Source organism: Ambystoma mexicanum, chromosome 10 (genome assembly GCF_040938575.1).
Source record: "Ambystoma mexicanum isolate Mex_15411 chromosome 10, UKY_AmexF1_1, whole genome shotgun sequence".
NCBI lineage: Eukaryota > Metazoa > Chordata > Amphibia > Caudata > Ambystomatidae > Ambystoma > Ambystoma mexicanum.
Genome location: NC_090932.1, coordinates 891290268 through 891313186, shown reverse-complemented (window position 1 = coordinate 891313186; position 22919 = coordinate 891290268). Strand labels below are relative to the sequence as shown.

Here is a 22919-nt window from a genome sequence, read left to right as displayed (position 1 = left end):
CCAACATCAATGTGGACTCGCCAGGCCTCTTCCAGCCCTCTGTAGCTATGGCCTTGATGTTTATTTTGAGTCCATTACTATTTTTGGTCCCCATGTGAATTTGGAGTAGGGCATCTACACCCATCGACCCAATTTGTAAACCAGGGTGAGAATGTTTTATCTGGCCTAACATAGGGCATTTAATTGCAGCCATCTTGTGAAATGTGATTTTTTGGTTGATACTTCTTTCAATAATTATCACCATCTATTGAGAAAAAACACAATATTCTTTAATATTTCTGGCATTATTACAATAGGACTTTTATGCTTTGTTTTTTTACTTCATGAGGTTATGCAAAATCTGCTAGGAGATCGGCATCGTTGAAGGTGCCGGAACTGCTTGGCAACTTATCTTGCTTCTTCTCGGTCACTGGAACTGTTTCCTCATCAATAGCCAGCAAGAGATCTATATCTTTAAGAACGTCTAGCTCAGGGGGAGGAGGAGGCTGAGTCATGGGTTTGGGTCTCCACGGTTCTCCAGGGCACACTGGAGCAGGTGGTTCTGGGAGATCTGGCAGCGGGGCGCCAGTGAAGTCTGGAGGAAGCACAGGAATTGGTGGATCCACAAGGAGAAGGGGACTAGCTGCACCAGGCAGATGTGTAGCCGCCAACAAAGCCTGCTTTCCAGCAACAGCTTCTGAAGTGGGTTTGGGCAGATCTGGAACCAGGGAGGGGGTTGGTGTCTGGCCCTGGTGCTCGTGGGATTCTTCTGAAGACTTGCGGTCATCAATAGGCTTGCACTTCTTGCTCTTTCCATGTGCTTTTTTACATACATGTCTAGATTGATGCTCGTGACCTTTTCCGCACACTAGTCCTTGTGCGCGAGCAGTAGGCTCTGCGTCTTCCAGATTCCACACGCCAGCTATTCGAAAAGGGCTGAGACCGGGTATACGCCTTGTAGCCTAAGCAAAGAAATAAAATACATTAGACCACTCGTATTGCATGCACACTGTTGTACCATACATGATACCATTCACAGACTTGAGAATGTGCTGAATAAGATACTGTCATAGCAATGTTCACATGCGCCAACTTACATTTGACATTGCAATAAGCAGCTCCAAACTAATGAAAGTGAAATATTAGAATATATTCCCCTATGGCACATGGCAAAAGCAGGTATTTCTCGGCCTTCTCAATAGTAAGTTCTAGGTCTGTGAGGACTGCTGTACCATGTTGGCATTATGCAGCATTCCTCGGTGCAAGAGGCCACAAACCTCCCAGCTTGGGTTTACTCAGAGATGGTATTGGCATGGGACAGGTATCGCACCAAAGGGTATTTTGTTTATCTCTCAAAAGATGGGAGGCACACATGATTTTCCCATTTTGCCCATCACTTTCAACAGGTCAGCAGAAGACAGGAGCTTGATGGTCTGAATTGGAGGTTCATCATATGTTGGGGTTCAGGAAGTGGCCCATGGGCCCCAGTATCCGCAGTGCACCTACATGCCGCTGCCTCTGAGTCAGCCGTTGCACATGATTACAGGTCCCCCACCCACCAACATCCACAAGTACTGTGCCTAGAAACGATTCCGTTTCTGGCATGCACTACACAAATCATACTAGCAAATACTATACAATGCTTGGCATAGCCAACCTTTACCTTGCACCAAATTCACAGAGAGCACCTTTGCGGCCACTTGCAATGCTGATCCTTATTGCATCTGGCACCACCACAAGGTTATGGTTTACCTTGTTTGTATCATAATACATCACCGCAAATTGACTTTTGAAAGAATGTCCCCCTCATAATTGTCATTCCATATTTTGTGAATTAAAAACTTGCATTCAAATGCCAACATTCTATGCTCTGAAAGTTTAAACCGGTCATTGAACCACTTGCTGTACACACTTATCCAAAGTCATATCATCCCCAGAGGCTGTTCAGGTCCTCCTGAAGAATTCAGTGCTCGCTCCATCAATGAAGAAGGGTGAAACCCGGAAGTTAGGAATGAGAATCCAAGGATCGAGGAGCCGAAACTGACAGGTGAAAGGCCACTGGTAAGTGAAGTTGAGCAATGAACGAGAAAAGCCCAAGGTGATCTAGAAGTGCAGTATGGTAGGCTGCAGAGAGTCATAGCAAGGGACCAGTACACAACCAACCAACGGCGCCAACGCACCACGTCCATTATAACATGAAATCAGCAACGGCAAGAAGACACTGGTGGGCTCTGCATGAAGCAGAAGGGCACATGCATGAGGGTTGATCAGCAGACATGACTGGGGTGGCCAAAGTGGGGCTCTGACAGGGTGACATGAAGTCCGAGCACACACAGACACACACACACATAATGATCATAGTTTAGGAGTAATGGTAGTACGCTCCATCCCAGGCCACTCCCTGGACACGCAACGGTGCTGTAAAGGAAAAACAAGAGGTGAGCAATTGGAACTTTAAGAAGAATCCCTTTCCCTTGATACTTATTTCTAGTAGTACCTGAGCTATGCCCTCCCCTTGTTTTAAGGCAACCGAAACCACCTATAAGTAAGAAAGGAGAATGTAATCTATACTAACTATAGTGGTCGATTAGCTACGAGGTATGGAATCATAAAAATAGAAAACCCTTACCACTGCTGTGCTGTTGAGTCTGGACGCACCACGTCCATTATAACATGAAATCAGCAACGGCAAGAAGACACTGGTGGGCTCTGCATGAAGCAGAAGGGCACATGCATGTGGGTTGATCAGCAGACATGGGCCTGTGGGACCGAGTATAAGAGTGCCCATGCACAGGTGCAGTGCTGCAATAAGGCCATTATAGGCTGCTGCCTAGCACTGTCTTGGGCTGTGGCAGCAGAGACTTGCAAACGAGTGTGCCATTTTGTCTCTAAAAACTTTACATCTGGCCCCACTGTTTAGGATTGGTCACCTAAATGGAATTCTCCCTTGGGTGGCATGTACAGGCCGTGGAGAAACGAAAGCATGATGTCCAAACATGAGTTGCTAGGGGGCTCTGAATCCATGCCTGTCAACAGTGCGATGACCTGGTCTTCTTTCCACATTTTCTGCATACATAGTTCCTGTACATTTGGGGGCTGTTGGACCAATGGCGTGTCCAGACGCTTTTGACTGGGGTGGCCAAAGTGGGGCTCTGACAGGGTGACATGAAGTCTGAGCACACACAGACACACACACACATAATGATCATAGTTTAGGAGTAATGGTAGTACGCTCCATCCCAGGCCACTCCCTGGACACGCAACGGTGCTGGACATTTCACTGAGTGAGTGGATCCCTAAACAGCAGTGTTTTTTGTTGACCCCTTTCTCTATCGATGCTTGACCTAGAGGCACAGTGACCTCTGCTGCTGCCCCCTCGCACTGCGTCTTCTTCCCTTTATAGCCGTGCAGTGCGTGTTACTCACTGGACGGGAAGTAAACCAAATCGGTGGCCGGAAGACACAGGACTGAACTATTGATTGAAGAGCTAGGTCGGGGCCTCCAACCTAGCCTCCTCTCTGTGAGGGCACAAGACCTTTTTAACGATATGACCCTCTGCTGGGTAGGACCAGGCAGATGGACTGATCGCTCAAAAGGGCGGGGAGGACACGCTGCCAAGAACCCAGCTGTAAAGGAAAAACAAGAGGTGAGCAATTGGAACTTTAAGAAGAATCCCTTTCCCTTGATACTTCTTTCTAGTAGTACCTGAGCTATGCCCTCCCCTTGTTTTAAGGCAACCAGAACCACCTATAAGTAAGAAAGGAGAATGTAATCTATACTAACTATAGTGGTCGATTAGCTACGAGGTATGGAATCATAAAAATAGAAAACCCTTACCACTGCTGTGCTGTTGAGTCTGTGTTGTCCCAAAGAGTTCAAACAACGGAGGTGCAAAACAACAAATGGGTAGGTTAGTTAGGGAACTGAACCCGGGCAGAACGAGGGCCGCGCTAGAGTCGGGTAGGTGCACTATCTGCAAGGCGTCCCTGTGCACTACTGAAGAATGTCCAATGGAAGTCTGATTGTGGAGATGATGGTAACAGCAACAATAAGAGGCACAATAATTGAAGTATTGCAGGTGATGGAGTTCAGCGGCAAGGTACAATGAGTACAAGAAATGCTTGTTTAGCAAGTAGTGAAAAAGAAGAGTCTTACCGATGCCGTGATCACAGGTTTCCAAAAGGCGGCAGGTATAGGCAGTCCGTGAAGGAGGAAACAGGTCTGGTACACGGGTAAGTAGTTTTCCAAAAGCGGCAGGCAAAAGCAGTCCGTGAAGGAGGAAACAGGTCTGGTACACGGGTAAGTAGTTTTCCAAAAGCGGCAGGCAAAAGCAGTCCGTGAAGGAGGAAACAGGTCTGGTACACGGGTAAGTAGTTTTCCAAAAGCGGAAGGCAAAAGCAGTCCGTGAAGGAGGAAACAGGTCTGGTACACAGGTAAGTAAAGTAGGATCGAAGACGGAACTTCTAAACACCGGGATGCAACTTTAATCAGAAGCAGCGTCTTGCCCGGTTCTGAGGTTTAAATCGGGAAGGAGAAAGGCGGAACCGGACGAAACCGAGGTTCACGCATCATCGCCTCTCTGCTGACAGCGGGAGGCGGAAGGCTGGGAATCGTAGTCCAACTTGCCGCAAAGCGCTGCGGAGTGAGCCGAAGCCACTATTTTCCAGGGCAGTTGCCAGTGGGCGTAGAATGGATTTGCAATGTGACGCATGCCCTTACGAAGGGCAATAATCCTCCTCCGGGCCTGCCGAGGCGTAACAGTGCGTGGATCGCCACCAGCTTGTCACCAGTGTTCTAATCAATGCTCTGGAGTCAGGAGGTTTCAAGTAAGCACCTTTATTGAGTAAGTTACAGAGGAGCTGACGATGATTGGGAGGAATAGAGGATCGCGCATCCATTGCCCACGGGGGCTAGATTTAATGCACTCTAGCTGTCACTCTTGGAATTCAGAGAGAGAGAACACTGACGGGGAAAGGAAAACCGATGACTTCACAGCTACAGGCATTACATGGATGTAGGTTCCATAGATGGCAAGGATATTGTCATGCATTCAACACGTCATGATACTACCAGTACACAACTCACACATGGTGTTCATGTTTGCCCCACCAGGCAGCGTCGTAGTGTCCGAGGTACACGATGTCTCAACAGTACTCCAACAAAGAGGACTACTTCTCTACAGCCACAGTGTTCGTGGCAGCTTCAGCCGCGTTACAGTTGGCCTTCACCTTGGAGACTAGGAAACGCTCGTATAGTGCGACTACCCGATCATGTGAGATGGGCGAAGTCACGTGATCGCGTTACCAGGGTAACGGCATAAAGGAACACCATGGACTCCTTTCGGTGCTTCTCAGCTGCGTTCTGACCCAGCTCATGGATTTTGACCATGGTTTTGCTTCACGGACCTTCTTGTGCTTCTCTATGGATATGACAACTTCATTCCTGCTCGGATCTCTCGAACTGCTACAACCTCTGCAATACTTCTACGGACTGCTTTTGTGATAAAGTTTTGTTTTGGCGCCCTCCACTTGTGAACTTGGACATTTCCGACTTCGGTTCTTGTTATCGGATTGCTTTTGGAATTCCCTTATTTGCTCCACATACGTTCTCACTCAGGCCCTATACCTGAGTTCCTGCCAATTACAACTACTGCTGTCACAGTGGTTCCACGTCAAGTACCTTCCAGTACCAGGTATTTCAGCTGCTGGTTCTTCATTGACTTTCACCTTCCTCCACTTACACATCATCCCCAGCATACCAACTAGTAGGTGTCAGTTACTGAGTATCTTGTTTGGAGTTAATGTACATATTGCAACGTGATTGTTCCACTAACTTCCTATTTCCATTGCAGCTACCTGGGGACCCAGTGCATTGTTCCAGCCACCTGGGGCCCCAATAAATGGTCAGCGAGTTCTCATTAGTCTCTCTGACTGGTGCTTGGGGACGGAGGTATACATAGTCTACGCAAGTATCAGTTCTGACAGATATAGGGAACAGAGAAGGGAGGGTATAACACATTCTTGCCCTTTATGGAATGAACAAAGAAGAGAAGGCAGGATGTAACATATATGGGAATGATGCCCCCACAATTCTCCAATTTCGCAAATCTCTCAAAACATGGCTCTTTCAACAACACCTGACCAAGGACAAATTCCAATGGACGCAAAGACCTCACAGTTCTGCACTACTGTTAAAGGACGCCAGCCCAAATGGCGGCTACACGCACTCTGTACAGCACTCTGCTGCTCTCGAGCTGGGTCTGTGCTTTAAACAATAAAATAAAAAATGTAAAATAGATAGCAAGGATACAGGCAACAAAGGGGAGGATATAATGCACCATTTTACTTTACAGAATGAACAAAAAATTAGGAAACTCCCTGAAGGTATAAGCGTGAGGAAAGTGAAATCCCGCTAGAAGCCATGGGAAGGCAACCGTCCAGGCCCAGCACTGCTATGAGTAGCATGCATAAATAATATTAAGCGATGGAACATGTACAGCCGGACCCAACCCATCCCACGAGATGCCTTCCCCCTACATAGGTGTTAATGCACATTAAAGTTTCGAACATAACAGTTGCTTATAACAGCATGATCTTGAAAACAATTACCAAAGCTTTCAGGGTGATGTTTTAACTTTTGGCAATTTTTGGTTATAATACTTTAATTCTTCAGTGAGAAGGCAAATGGCCTTATTTGATTGTATATGAAAATCACTATGTGCCCTTTACACATTGTGTAGGATGAGGTGATGTAGAGTGTGTGAGCGGCCTAACAGGTTGATCCCAAGACGGTTGCTGGCAAGCATGAATTGAACGATGGTGGATCCAACTACAATGCACAGCGCCATGTGAAATGGAACCGCGATGAGCCGTAATAACGCGTGATTGAGATCGTTACCATCCACAGTACTACTGGCGTAAGCACTTCCCGGCACCACCTGATGCGGCGCTTGCACAGCAGCCGCTAATACTGAGCTGAACTAACCGGAAGAGGGTCACAAAACAGTAGGCCTGCGCCAATGATTCCTTTCCCCTAGGCCACCTGTCAGTCAATTATTGGGAAAAAGGAAGGATATAGAATGAGCATAATCAGCCATAGAGAAGTAAATATGCTCCTAGCGAGGGTGAGTCTTTCACCTGCATCCCGGTATCTCACTATTTCAGTGTGTCCCAGGGTGTGCACCTGGCTGCGCAACTGGTTGTTCCATTCTTGGAGGTGGGTGCAGCTGTTTTTTGGGGAGCTAAGGAGCCTGAAGTGGGGCAGGAGTGGTGGGGGGGGGCGGGTGTATATCAAACAAACACCAGGGTACCGTGAATAAACAGGAGATCATGGACTACAATCTGCAAACACATACAATTGTGTACCTATATCGTCCTGAGTACGTGGAACGGAGGACACACCAAAGACCCACTCAAACGGACAACAACCAATAATGTAACCAGAATCACCTGGTGAAGGAAGAAATTAAATTTCAATGTTCTGAGCATTTATTACAAAAATGCACACATACATTAAAAATGACGTAAGATTTCTAAACTTGAAATAACAGACAATTGACATTATATACATGTAATATAAACAAACCAATAATGTGTGCAAAGAAGGCAATAGTCACATGTAAAAAAATATGCTAACAAATAATAATGCACTTAATTCAATATTTATAAAACTCGCCTGAGACCCATGGTCCACATCCTAAGTACTGTGCACTCATCTAATGCTGCCGCTAACAATGGTTGCCTATAACCTGTGGACCACTGACAAATTATGGACTCAAATGGTACTGTGAGGTGGGAGGGGGGCGTATACAGGGACATCATTTAGCGGTTGCCAGAGGTCGCAAATGCGTCCTCTGAGGTCTCTCTTGCGACCTCTGTGGTCTACCTTGCGACCTCTAAAAAAGAAAAAAAAAAACGTTTGTTTGTTTTTTTGTTATGCAAGCTCCTGGGCTGTGGCCAGCACCATGTGGCTCTTTACTTCTGGAGTGGCTGGCTTTCTTGTGCAGGCCCCTTAAAAGAAAAGAAGAAAAATAAGGAGTGCCACAAGTCTAACACTTTCAGCACTGACCCTAAATAAGAAAGAATAGGGATACCAAATATGTGTCCTTCTGGAATTCTATACAATAATTGCTAGACTCATTAAGTGTTTATTTCAGGCACACGTCAGGGGGTGAGTCACTGATTTAGTCTGTTTTTAAACGCTTCAACTCAGCCTTTCATCCTTCTGAAGTCGAGAAATGAGTATCAACACAGGTTGGGTGATATTGGGTGTATATTTTTTTTCTATATAAAGCGCTTAAGGGTAAGTGCTATATAATAACACATAATTATCATTTGGTCATGGACGTCTGCTTGCATTCACAGTAATTTGGTAATATGGGCCTATACACATTGATCTTAATGATACATAGGGCGATCCTTTCTTGTATGAAATGTACATCACACTGTAGTGATATCATAACCATATCTTTCGTAGTGTACAGTGCTATATGATGCCACTTCCTGTTTTGTCAACGGGTGAAAGGTTGTGTTCCATCGCTTCCTGCGATATCACTTTGGGTTGGGGTCAAATGACATCACTTTCTGTGATGACATCAGGGGGCCAAGGGTTGTGCGATGTCACTTCTGCTACCCGAGGCATTTTGGTGAAATGACGTCACTGGACGTATACACATCACATGTATACAAGTGAACTTCATTTAATGTGCCATTGGCATCAAGCAGAGAGGTCTGCAATAGAGTCACTGTATGGTGCCAGTACTGCCTTAACTTTTGCAAGTAGCTTTGAGGCCGCTGATAGATGTGCTATTCAGGTTTAGATCAACGCTAGCTCTCATCGCTGCTTTCACGACACTGCCCCCCCCCCCCCACCTATCCAGACGCATCACTGAAAAACACACTATTCTAAGTTTACGCTCCTCCTCCTCACCTGCACTCTTCACCCTCGTTTCAACAGAACTAGAGCTGGAGGCTCCAGATTCACCGCTATCGCCCCCACCCTGTGGAACGCCCTGCCCCCTTGCATCCAAGAAGAACCTTCATACCCTCTCTTCCGGAAAAAAAGTAAAAACAGTCTTGTTTAACAAATGCATGTAATTGCATATAGTATACTGTGGGAGAACCTACAACTGCCTCTTCGGCATTGTCCACAGCTTTCTTAATCACATGTAACACAGCTGTAACACCTGCTACCTGTACTGCTCCATTCCTCTAGTGCCGTGATACCTCTGGGTCTGAGCACTACCAACACATGAAATAAATAAATAAATAACGTGCATTTGTCAATTTTTGATAATTTGGGCAATGGATCTTTCCACATTTGCAGGTTAAGTTGTAATAGGATACATATCTTGGGCTTGTTGGCTGCCCAAGAGCCAAGGTACAATTTCCAGATTGCTTGAATCATTTGTGAATTAACCCTTTCTCCAATTCGATCACCCTGATGAGAGCAGAATGACAGTAAAACAGAAAAAGTAGATGAGAAGAAAAAAAACATGGAAAATGTCAGATGCCCACAAGAGATGACACCTGGTTGTTGTCTCGATGCCTCTTTTGCCTTTACAGGTCTCCTGCTTGGCTCTTTGTGTCTTCCAAGCACACCGCAGTAGTCCTATCAAATAATTGAGGTATCACAAGTGAAACCTCACGTGCTTTAACTTCCTAAAGTTATCACAGCACGTGACATCAGCATCACTTCATATGTGTCTGTGTCTTCGTAAGAAGTTACATCACACTGCTATTAACCTCGATGAACTCACAGAAAGTTGGAAGAAAATGTACAGTAAGTGTAAAACACATCATTTCAATATTTTACAGAAGCAGATAAGGGAAGACAACATAGGAGTCACACAGGCGCATAAGAGTTGCAGTTTGCATCTAAATGATGCTTCTGGCGCCACTTACGGCACCAACAGGGCGCCACAGAATGAGTGTCGTTTGTTCCTGCAAGATGGTGGTGGTACACAAAATAATAGTCTATCCAGTTAATATATGAGAAGAGCGCCCTACCCCCCTGCCTGGGAATCAGAACTATATGTGAATGTAATAATGACTCTTGAATCTATGTTTCTCTTAATGCATCAATTTGTTCCTTTAATTCAATCATGCAACTCTTGGAAAAATAATGTATGCAAACATCCAGTATCTATGGGGAGGAATTAATGGGAAGTTTAGTGAATAGGTGTTTCATGCCATTGTGGCACTTCCTCAGGACTCATTATTATTCCCTTCTGGTGCTGTATTGTCCTGTGGCTTCAAGGCATCAATCCTGTCACAGCTGGAGGCTTCAGCTACACTCAGGAGATGGCTCGATTGAAATCTGGGAGACTTAGGAGAACAGAGGTAAGAAAGACTCAAGGGAATGCGAGGGGTGGTTTTCTGGGCAAATGTTCCATTTGTGAAAAAACTGGTGACCTCGTAAATGACATTTGGCTTTTCACATTTGAACTTTTTCTTCACTTGCTGCTACAAATAGAATCCATGCTCATTGACTAATTTTGCTCTGGTGTTATTTGGTTTCTTTAGTTTAATTTGAATTAAATGTGGTTTTATATAAATAACATGGGTGTCTTCAAATTAGCATTTAAATTGCAACTTTGGTTGAACTGGAACAGCTTTAACATGCGCATGCGCGAGGCGTCATGTAAATGGTTTCTCTGTAAGAACGCATTTTCCAATGTTTTTCTCTTTCATGTGTTGAATTGCATGATGCAGCAAAAAAGCCCCCCCCCAAGAAATGAAGTGTCTTGTGCAAACAACATTTTGCCTGGACATTCTCTGGTGCCTCTAAAAACAGAACGTTCAGAGGGCAGCCCATACCACTAGTTATTGACTGCACTCTAAACATTCTGATTGGCTGAGAGGAGGTCAATACCGATTTCAAAGTGCTAATAGTAATTCAGTCATATTTCCACTGATTAATTATTTAAAATGACTTTATTATCACTGCACATTTATGATTGCTTATTGTTGCTCAAAAGATTCTCAAGCTATTGTAAGGGCACTGGGCACATGCCCAATAATAACTGGGATAACGTACTCCCTTCTTTAAGTTATAAGTTTATCACAAGTCACTGAGGAGTCCCATGACCAAATAGAGCCCGAGCCCCCCACCCCCCCCTTAAGTGCCAAGGACGGGTATGCTCGTCCTTTTTGCATAGACTTGCACAATAGCCTGGCACTTAAATACGATCAAAGAACTGCAAGCTGACTTTCAATATACTTTTTCCATGTAGTGGGGAGGATGGCTCATGGGCAACGTGCTTGCCTCGGAAGCAAGAAGATGCAGAGCAGCACAGGCTCGATCCCCAGGTCTGAGCTTAGAAAACTCTGGGTATTAAGCGTGTTATAAATAACCAATTACAATAGGAGGTATTTTATTCCTTGTAATAGATGACCACAGTTGTAATTCTCTTTAATATGTGTGATCTCTTGCTTACTCCAATGCAAGAGATCTTCAAATTGTTGCTACATATCTGTTCGGATGATAAAAAAAAGACTAATATGCACCGTGTAATGTCTTGCAAACAATATTTTAAGCACTTGAACACAATGCATTTTAAAGCCGTTTTGTGATGTACTAGAAGTGATAACATGCAGACAGATTCTTGCTCTCCTGAGTTAAACACCACCTGCACAGAAAATAGACCTACTCTCATAAATCGCTCCTTAACAATGAACTGCTGTAAAGTATAACACAAGGGTATTTTAGGAGAAAGGAACACCGAAAGGTCAGTCACAGGCCCCGCCCCCATTAACTAACCAGTGTTCGTTGTAGCAGCAGGCATTGTGATTGTGATGTCACAACCCAACCCAATCGGAATGCCTTTCCACAGTTACAGTGGTGATGTCACTTTCTTCTAAAGGGCAGTTGTTATGTCAATACGGAGAGTATGCACATGCTTTTATATGGGTATTCAATGTTGTCATGTGTTTTACGTGTGTCGTGATATCGCATGAAATAGGGCCTCTTACTCACGTATGTTAAGACCTGTTGATGTTATAAATCCAATACATATCTCAAAATGTAAGTTGTCAAAGGAAGCAGTGGAGTGTCTCATTTAATCCTGCAACTGAGACAGGAAATACATAAATTGTGCCTTGCATTGCCTGCTTGAACTCACCGAGCTATGCAAGGGCTGCATCGGAATGGTGTTTATAAAGACACATGCAGGCTTTTGGCTGCACGTTGGAGCGTGCTGGCTTCTGCTTGTCAACTAAAAGATGACTTAAAACTTTCTAATCAATAACCAAATGGACCTAAAGTGGATCTCTTTTCTGTTTGGGACTTTCTGCATCCGCTTCAAGGAGCGGTGGACTGGGGACCAAAAGTGGCCCTAGAAATGCTTTTTAAAGTGGCCCCATATTTCACTGTGTGAGCAAGCCCAACCCCTATAGGAAGGGTTTGGGGGGGGAGGGTTCTCCCACAAGAGAATTTGGAAAACAAAACTGGTTAACACAAAAGAGTCTCGGGGAGCAGAAGCTCACCAGGACATTTCCAGAGTTCCCTGTAGGCAATTACACCCCCTGGCTTCAAAACTCCACTTCGCTCATTCCTAGCAGCTAGGCCTATATAGCAGAGGCATGCGGTGACACGTTGCATTGGAATTCGCTGGGCTAGAGCACCTACGGAACAGCAAGCTACATTGAGCCAGGATATGCACAACGAACATACACATCTGGCGAATTCTGACGGAGATTAGCTGCTCAAGTGTTTGCAGAGTGTGAGTGCTGATGTCAGGAACCTTGTACATGAGGACTGTGACAGTGGGCGGGACAAAACCCTTTTCGGTGTGTCTTACACAATGTAGTGGTACAGAGAGTGGAGGGGTGCGTTCTAAGTGGGAGCAGACAACATAAACTCTGTAAACTATATACAGACATATGACATTAAAGCAATGCTCGATAATTGGATATACCCCATATAGAATGCTGTATAGGCCTACCCACAGTCTGTACAGCTTTCCGCTGGTCTCGAGCTAGCCGCTAGGGCCGCTCTTTGAACAATAAAAAATGAAATAAATAGTGAGTGAGAGGGTGGGATCAAGGGGGAGAGACGATGATTGGGACGGGGCAGGAGATGGAGCCTAAGGGCAGCTTTGAATGCTGGGATAGTAGTTACATTTTTGATGTCAGGAAGGAGTTCCATTGATGAGGGGCGGAAGAGTGAGAAGGAATGGACAGGGGAAACATCACAGGTAGGGGCAGGGAAAGCAGAGGTGGAGTAGGGCACTGGAGCAAACGGCTCGAAACGGGACATAACTTATCATTGAGTTACCCAGATGGGGGCTGGACCTGGGATAGATTGAAAGGCGAGTAGATGTTTGAGGAGGGCTCATTGAGGATTAGTGAGCCGGTTGGTATGGAGGGTGTGAGTAGAGATGCGGAAGGAGCTGGGGAGGATGTAGAGTGCACCAGTTGCAACGTTAAACTATTTAGATTTAATATTAAGGTGATTTGACAAGTACTGATCTGGTTAATGCAGACCCCGTCATAGACACAAAATGTTTGATTAGAGAAAGCCCTTACCTTAGGAAACTTGCGATGACTGTTTATTGCGTTCCGAGAGGCCTGTGAGAGTAAAAATTCAAATTGAAAGTGCTTTGGTGTGGGTGCCCGACATTTTACTTCCTTCATGTTGCCCGGGTTACTTACCAGTTATCTTCTTCACACCGAGTCCTACTCTTCCAAGTCCCAGTTCCCAAATCGAGAGATGATCTCACCTCTCACAGGAAATCACAGTAACTATAACACACTTGTTTTTCTTTTTTTCTTTTTAGGGAAGTCTTCTGCCTTCTCACCATTGAGTGGACAGGAGTGAAACCTATATACCTATTTGTTAGACCAAACAGGTGACCAGGGTGAAATGAGTGGGAAACAGGTCTGACATGAAGAAGTGTAGGACTCTGTGCTATCACTTCACACCTATAGTCCCCCCTTTTCATCCCAGTCCTCCAACAATGTGGAGATACCACGCTGGGGCGGGGTCCCGTCATAGAAGAACATAAACACTACACCTATCGATGTGCACCAGTGACTTTGCTCTGCTGAGATGAGACCTCAAGTGCTGTGTCTTCAGCACAGCAGATCCGAAGGCCACAGGGCCGACAGGAAATGGCAGGTGATAATGTGAAAGGAGTCTGACTGATTTGGCCTATGGGGCTTCCTGGGAATTGTTGGTCCAGGAAACTCGCTGAAGGGATGCCCAGGACATGGCTATGTCCCTGTTAGCTGTACCCTGAACGTCCCATGTACATCCGTATGAGCCAGGACATACACCATTTCGCTGGCGATGGACATGGGGACTTCTTTCCTCTTTGTCTGGCCCCAAAGGTAACTAGTAGAGAATCTGTGGACTTGCAGGAACAAGCACCATCAAGTTATGTTTTGATGGTGCTGCTCATGTTAATCAGCTAATGGATAATGACTGAACATTCCTCCCTTTCCAGCATAGTTGTATGGACAAGTCCTCATTCGGATGAAATAAGGTCAGAACTGTAGGACAGAAGGAGTGGTGCACCGCCAGGCCATCAGGGATAGAACAGAGGTAGGAAGAGGAGAAAAGGTGTGACCCCAGGACCCTAATCCTTCTGGCTGAGGGGATAGCTACGAGAATTGCTACCTTGAAGGTGAGCAACCTATGGGGAATCTCCTGGTTGGGTTCAAAGGGGGTTGACATAAGACAGGAGCGAGCTAAGGGAAAATCCTAGACAAGACAAAGGGACTTTGGCGGAGGTTTAGTGACGGTGCAGGTTGTCCATGAAAAGATCAAATGGAAAATACTGTGGCAGAAAATGTCGAGATTTTGTAATTCGAATTTTCGACTTGAAATGCTGGGGGCAGCACCTCACAACCCTCCAACATTCCCCCACCCCAATATAACCCCTTAGCCCATTCCCCATCTATTCATTTGCTAAAAAGTCGAAAAAGTCTATTTAAAAAATTCAGCATTTTTTGACTCACTATTTTTCATTCGAATTTGTATGCAAATACCGACGGTGGAGCCTCTTAGAACTGAAGAAGTGTAGGTAGGTCTCTGCCTGTCCATTCTCCCCACAGGGCTTAAACACTCAAACGGTAGCAAGTTGGTATCAACATAAAGACACTGCTAGCCCCAGTTCTAACCCCTCCTCAGGACTTCCACGATATGGAGAGGAGGGCAGGAAAGTGGAGCAAAACCGTGGGAAGACCTCCAGGAGGAAAAGGACCACCAGTTTCTAGCAAAGCCCTTCAGCGTTGGAAGTTTCTCGGAGCGCTGGATGGTGGTGGCGTATTCTGGAGATATCATCACTAGCATCATAACCCCACGGTCAGTGGCCATACCCTTAGGTGAAGGTTACTCACTGAGAGGAGGCGTGGGAGGGGGCAACCCCTGACAGAGAGGGAAACAGTAACTCCGCTGCCAGGTTAGAACCACCACCACATCATGGCTGTCTCCTGCCTCAGGACTCTGAGTAGAAACCTGGGCGGTAGTGGCAAAGAGAATTGGGGGTCATATTGTAAGCTGGGGGGGCTGGGCAGGCAGGGAGCATCCCGTCCTTGCTCATGGAGCAATAGCACAGGAGCTGGAATGTCTCATGATTATGAACCAACCAGTCATTCAGGTTGGGATGGACCAGGGGGGTTCTGCTGTCTAGAATGCCTACCACGGAAGCTAGTAGGATTATAAAGCCTTGGGGCAAAAAGAACAGATAAAAGGGGAGGACCCTGAATTGGGGCCCTCCACGGTTGCGACTTTCAGGGGACTCTGATCCCTCTCTCTAATTGGGATGTGCAGGTGGGAATCCTATAGCTCCACTGAGCAAAGGTAGTCACTTTGGATTACCATGGGGATGGTAGACTGCAGGGTCTCAATTTTGAAGGCTGGGACCTTAAGGAACCTGAAACAACTTGAAGGAACCTGTTCATCCCCTTGAGCTCCAGAATATACCGGAAGGAGCCCGAGTACCCTCCCTGTCCCTGTTCTAGTGATAGGAATCTTCTATGGCTCTGTTCATGAGGAGGGGGGTAATTCCAAGCTGGAGGGTGAACCTCTTGTCAGGGTCTCTGAGCCACGGTCTCATGCTCGTGCTGGTATCCAGAAGAGAGGAGCTGAATTTGAGGGAGAGCCGATCTCAGACCACTGCCCAAGCCCAGCCCTCTGAAACATTACTTGATCAGAGTACATGCAATTGGCATAGTCTTCCTGCCACTGGGACCTCCAGGATGAGGTAGGGTGAAGCTTGAACCCACCTCTTCCGTGACTTTGGTTTTCATGAGGGAAACATTTTGGCAAAATAGACAGGACCAGGCTGGATTCATCACATGCCGGCTTGACAAGTTCTCCCCTTTTTTGACCAAACAGCTTCTACCTCAAGAAAGGAAGGTGAAGTACGATGACCGTTTCAGAAGATTTCCATTTCCAAACTAGCAGTCAGTAATGGCTGCTTCCAGGTAACGTTGCCACCTCTTCCAGAAGAAGGGCCTCAGGTATCACATGTAATGTCAGAGGTACATAAGCTCCTTTTCGAGAACCTGTACAAGGTGGAGCGTAAACCACTCTCACCTCAAGGTCACATAGGAAAGCATGACTTCCTTTAGGAGGGATTTGGAGTTGTAGGCCGCATAGATCGGAGCCCACATGCCAAAGGAGGAGGCTACTTGCGCCTTCTTCAGTATTCCCTCAACTCTCTTGATGTACTGTTCTGACGGAGAGGCTACCTCCAAGGACACCCAGGTTTTGGATGTGAAGCTGGGTAAAAGGGAATTCCCCTAAAATGTCTTTGTCATACCGCTGCATTGGGTACTTTATAAGCCAGTTTTGGGGGTGTCCTTCTTCTCCTGGTCACTCCACTTCTTGCTAACTATGTTGCACGCATTCTGCAGAAAGGGGAGGCCAGTGATAGCATTAGTTACATAGCAACAATATGCATCTAGAGGTGCTGTGCTGTTAGGCGCAGGAGCCTCTATGTCAAAAAGATATAGGATGGAAAGGAGGTGGGTGGTGACCTCCTCTATTGCGTCATTTCTAGGTACTTCCCAACTGAGTTCCAGTCTGATCATCTGGAACAGGGTCAGGTGAACGTGGGGGGGTCGGCAGGTGGACCTGTGGGAGGTGCAGCTGACGGTGGCCCAGTTGTGACTGGTGGTATCCCTGAAGCTGGCAGGAAAGGTACCCTTTTAATCAGGGACATGCCCAGTTTCTTCAATGTATTTAATTAAATCATCTACTGAGTTAGAGACAGAGGGAGCAGTAGGATTAGCAGGGGAAATGGGAAGAGAGGTATGGCACATCCTCTTCTTCTGGTGATGAGGCTCCCTGTGGCATGACCTTGCCTTCCGCTTGTGCTCTAAGAGTGGGACATCTCCTTTATGTGCTCCTGGGAGTAGATCACAAGTTTCTGGAACATTCTGTGGAACTGGATCTTATTGGTCTGCTGCATGCTCTAGCAGTGGAGGCCATGTGTCTTTTGCACTCTCTAGAGCCAGGGCATTCATTTCTGCCCAAGGCCCCCTTGCTACCACTGTTCCTTTCCATACTTAGAAGCCAAGGGAATCAGCTAAACTCCCCAGCCCTAACCTAAGGTTGGTGTCTGTCTCCTAAGGGGCAGACACCCTAATTGAAGTAGAGTTTGTGCTGGGAACTCTCTGTAGCACCTCTCTACCCTATGCCGGTCTTGGCAGGCGGGCTAGAATGCCTTCTAGGTAGTACACGAGAGGGAGAAAGGAACTGCGCGGCACCTGCAGTGCGGCTGACTTAGGCCTCTGTTTCATGTGGGGCGGAGGTCTAATGTGAGGGTTGAGATCACAGGCAACTCTGTAGGACCCAGCAGGGTTTGAGATAGTTTGCTGTAACACAAAATAATAAACGGTGTTAGTGACCATTTGCCTGATCTTCAGAGGCAGGAATAATAGACGGGTCTATGGGTGGGGGGGGGATTGTTTTATCCACACATTGGTCAGAGTTGAAGAGCCTTCACTCACAAGGAACCAAGACGTTTTTTTGTTTATCAAGAACATGGTTGCCCATCTGTGAGGTAGAACCACATCTTTATCTGAGGCCTGGGACTAAAAGGAGGGATGAAGGGGTGAAGTGCTGGCAGTGTTAAGCAGTGGTAATCCCATCTGGGTGATCATTCGGGAAGGGGCCATTTTGATATCCCAATGAATAGCCGCAGTATACCACACAGTATGAAAGACCGTGCCGACACCAAAGCGCATTTAAACATTTTAAAGATAGATTGAAAACATCCCTATGGTAACTAATCTAGGATCTTTGGGTCTCATTATCAGTTTGTTGCAGTAAACAAGTAGAGGTTACCAAATTATTACTACTTGTACAGCATTGCCAGATTCCGACTTCATAGGTAAGGTGGAGCACGTTGGGGGCAGTTTTTCATCTTCATTTCAGGATTGCAGTGGAGGATTTAAAACAGACGGAATTACCGTCTACCATAAAGGCTGCAATGCTCCATTGGAGTACTGTGAACTTATTAATGGGGATACATGCCCCTAACTGCCACGTGTAATTGGACACGGGATGTACAGGCAGTACGAGTGGCAGTAATGGTAAATTACTTTGCTAGTATTTCAAAGTTGTGGAGGAAGTTATGCATTAAATAATTATGCAATTGTGCATAACTGACACCAACACTTACACTACTACAAAAGTCATGAGTCCTTTTGTAAATCTATAGTAGCGTATTCACCATGAGTAAGTTACAACCTTTTGCTAAATTCTTTTTACAGCAGTCAAACTTTCTCCTGGATACAGCTATGAATACACTATTATCTACTTTGTTTCTGTAGCTTCAAACCCCCATTATCCTACAAACACTGCAAGGCACATAATTAACATGCATGACATTGGGGATATTAGAAGTAGGAGTATTGTTATTGTCATTATTAATAATAATACAAATATTATTATTATTATATGAACATGAGCCACCAATAGAGCCGATATTAGTAGAACATAAGCAACATAAACACAGAGTTCGCAATTTGAGCAGCCACATTTTACCCTCCAGTTTATGATATTTCAAAATGGTGTATAACAATTTCCTCTGTTGAGCAGCTGTGCAAAATGGGAATAGTGTGCCATTGGTGAAGAACAGGTCTTTGAATGACAATTGACTAAGGGGTTCTAACTTTTGATTTAGCATTGCTTGGTCAGTAGGGAGGAGGGTGGGAGTAATAGGAAGGCAACTTTCCTGAGACTGCTTGATCAATATCAATATTAAAATTGGTCTTGATAGACAATCCCCCATTTTATACAGCTGCTCAACAGAGGGAGTAGTTGTGCACCATTACTTGGAGCCACTGACAGGAGGCACATCTGATTGTCACACACTAGGGAACATGGAGCCGGAAATATATGGCTAGATGGTAGCTTTCTCCATGGTATTACCCAAATTGTTCGTTTACAATTGTTCGAATGAACAATTGACCGAATTTAAAGGGTCACAATTGACCTTTTCACAATTGACCGTATATATATATATATATATATATATATATATATATATATATATATATATATGGGTTTTGGGGGGTTTGGCGTTGGGTGGGGGGTTGTGGGGGGTTTCCCCCCACATATATGTTACAATTGACCTTCACAATTCGGTCAATTGTGAAAAGGTCAATTGTAATTCGAACAGTTGTAAAACGAACAATTCGTATACAACCTTCTCCATGTGTCCAGGGTCTGACCCTGCATCTAGCACATAAACTAGGACTGTAGGTTAGTCCATCTGACCATCTTCCTTATTTACCCAGAAGGCTGACCGGTGCCTGCTGGCCTGCCATCATGATCACATTGGAGAGATGTATGAGTTTGAGTGGTCCTTCCTCGTTGTTGCCACGCTCAAACCTGTGCCCCTTCTACCACTGTCTTGCACATTGGTCTCCCTACATCTCACAGCATGAGCGGTAACTCAGCAGCGGGCTCGCACTGTAGGCATGGCACAGGAACATTTAAACGAAATGTCCACGCGTCTTCAAAATCAGCACACATTGTTTGATAAACTGCAACTGTCCTATGCTCACAGTAGAAACCTTTCCAAGATTAAGGATGCACGCCACTAAGAATTTATTAACTTAGTAAATAGTTATTATTGTTGATTTTACTAGTAGGGCATGATGATGTGTTGTTATTAGGTAAACTTCCATGCAATTAAATGTATGATAAGGCTACAGTCAAGAAGCTGACATTTGCATGTGAAGGAATTATCTTTGGACTCTGTTCCTCAAAAGTATGTACTCTTTTCTATCTGTTCCATGTTTGTGTTCGGCTCATTTTCAACCACTTTTACTAATAATTTAATGTTCACTACTTCAATTTCTGCCCTACAGCATCTGTCTTTTGAGTCTTCAGCACTAGGGGTTAGCAACACAACACAACACACTTGTAATAAAAAGTAGGAGGCCTAATTGTGTTATGTCATGCGTAAAGGAGGGATATAATGCACCACTTAAAATAAACATTTAACCATTCTGTGCCATCTCCGAGAGTAGATCCATACTATATTTTCATTTGCAAATTAACTTCCAAAATGTGCTCTCCAATGTACTGCTGTGAGGGGCCATTTTAGAAGGACTATTCAGAACTCTGCAGCAACTGTTACAAAGTTTCAATAATAGGTTGATGAATGTAATCCTCATTTTTTATTTCAGTTTCATCCTGCCTGACAGTAAACACACAGGCCACATTGTATCACTACACTACAGTTCACATTATGGTAGTTTTATAAAGGGAGTTAATCTATACTTTTAGAAACCTCATCAGTGCTACAAAGTAGCCCTCAGCTAATTTACATATTTGCGTAGAGTGTCCTGCTGTTTTCAAAGGTGCCACTGAAGATTACATCAATGGTTTAAAAAAGAATAGTGCATATTATGATACCTTTGAAGGTTTTATGCCAGATTATACAGTTTTATGGTGACTAAGCTCTGACATATAGGTATTGACAACCTGTTGGGTGCCAGATATAACTGTTTACTCTCTCTTTGAATAATGTATTTCCACCAGCTAGTGAGAAAAAGTCAATATTTTATTATCTGTGTAAAATATTGTACATTTTTGCAATAGGAAATTTTATGTTTTTCACTTTGTTATGTAAGAGCGGCCAGGAGATCGTCATCATTGAAATCTTCCGAGCTCCTGCTGGGCACAGCTACCTGCTTCTTCTCTGTTGCTTGGGTTGGTTTCTCATTAACAACTAGCCAAAAGTCCTCGAGGTTAAATTCCTCTGGCTCAGGGGAAGGAGAGGGTGCACTCAGTGGTGGGGGAACCCATGGATGTCCGGGACACATTGCAGCAGGTGGTTCTGGGAGATCTGGTAGCTCGTCTCCGGGAAGAATCGGAAGGATCCCAGGCAGCATAGGGGGAACCACACTCCCTCCTGCTGTAACTGCCCCCACTGCAGCTGCTTCTCCGAGATGATGTGCAGATGCCCACACAGTTGGTTTCACAAGAATATCTTCAGAGGTGGGTTTGAGCGGGTCTGCCGTTCCTGGAACCGGGGAAAGGGCTGGTGTCTGCGTTGGGATCTTCAGAGATTCTTCTGAGGACTCTGGGTGGTCACTGTGCCTGCACTTCTTGCCATGCTTGTTTTTTTCCCCACGCGGAGGTTTACATTTGTGACCATGTTTATGGCCAGGTCCTTTACCGTGATCAGCGGGGTGCCCAGCTTCACGTTTCATTACACCAACCGTTCGGAAAGGGCTGCGGACGCTTATATGGGCGTGTCTTGCAACCTTAATGGAAATAGCGAACACATTAGGACAATGGTATTCCACAAAGAGTATTATGACATGCTTGATATCATACACAGAATTGGGAATATGGTGGAATATGTTATTTCATAGCTAATGCTGGTTACATCTCACTGTGCTTTCGCCATTGCATAGATAAGTTTAATACAGCATCCCAAATTGTGTAGAAACTAAATTACTGGCCCCATATGAGTGATGGTCACTACAGGAAACGCCCCTCTTTTGAACACTCAGGCCAGCGGTGTAGCGCTATATATACCTTGTAGATTCATTGCAAAGCCCATTGATATGAGGGCAGGCCTCTTGATAAGATACTGAAATGAAAGTATTTTACTTCCTGTTTTGGAAGTTCTAAATAAAATTATTTTTTGCATAGTAAAAATGCAATTCCCATTCTCTATGTGGAAATTTTGTAGGCGAGAACAAAAATATTTGAAATCTAAAACAGATATTTCTTTGTAGCCCTTGTGTCTCTGCACCTAGTCATTCATTCATATTAAAAGGTGCATTTTTAGGTTAACATTCCTGCCCAGATATGACACTAGTGTTACAAGAGCTCCGGCCTCGAGCACTGATCCACTGATGATACTGATCCAAACATATACGTGGTGGCGCGTGGCCATTTCTTTCCTTTTTTTATGTCATTATTTTTACTCCATTTTTTGGGGCTTGCTAGCCTGCTTTTGGGGATTATAATTGGCTGGTATGGCACTTATCCATAGGGCTGTAGTAGGGGCTGTGGATGTAATATGTGTTCTGTGTCAGCTAGTGTTTGCATTGTTAGGGACCCTGTGGGGTCAATATAACCCCAAGACTGATGAACTGCATGGCCATGTGGGGGCTAAAAATTCTGAAATATATCCTGTATTTTGAAAGCATGCTTTTGACTGGCAGACCGGAAGGCCAACATGGAAATTTGAAAAATGCCAAATAAACCAACAGTGTTGTCAGAAACAGGAAGACTAAAATTAAATGGTGCCATGTGTGTGAACAACAAGGCTGAACATAAATTAAGCATGCCTTTTACTACGTTATGGAGAAATGAATACATTTTGAAGTTTGGTTTGAAAGGAACTGTTTACAAAGGAAACTCCTTGGCCTGAACCATTCAAATGCATATTATCATGTGAAGTTGGATATTGATGGCCTGATGTAATTACTTTAAAAAAGGTCTCATGTGTAGAGAAA

General features: G+C 45.0%; 1 protein-coding gene across 2 annotated transcripts in view; it reads right to left on the bottom strand.

The window, feature by feature from the left end:
- Nucleotides 1–245: 245 nt before the first annotated feature.
- Nucleotides 246–22919, bottom strand: part of LOC138493249 (T-kininogen 2-like) — a 209602-nt gene continuing 186928 nt past the window's right edge. The window contains exon 10 of one of the 2 annotated variants that reach the window (XM_069620384.1): nucleotides 246–941. In XM_069620384.1, the coding sequence (XP_069476485.1) occupies nucleotides 330–941 (612 nt within the window). In that variant the 3' untranslated portion in view covers nucleotides 246–329. Of the gene's footprint in view, nucleotides 942–20994; nucleotides 21714–22919 lie in introns of those variants that run through there. The other variant, XM_069620383.1, reaches the window with a different exon arrangement.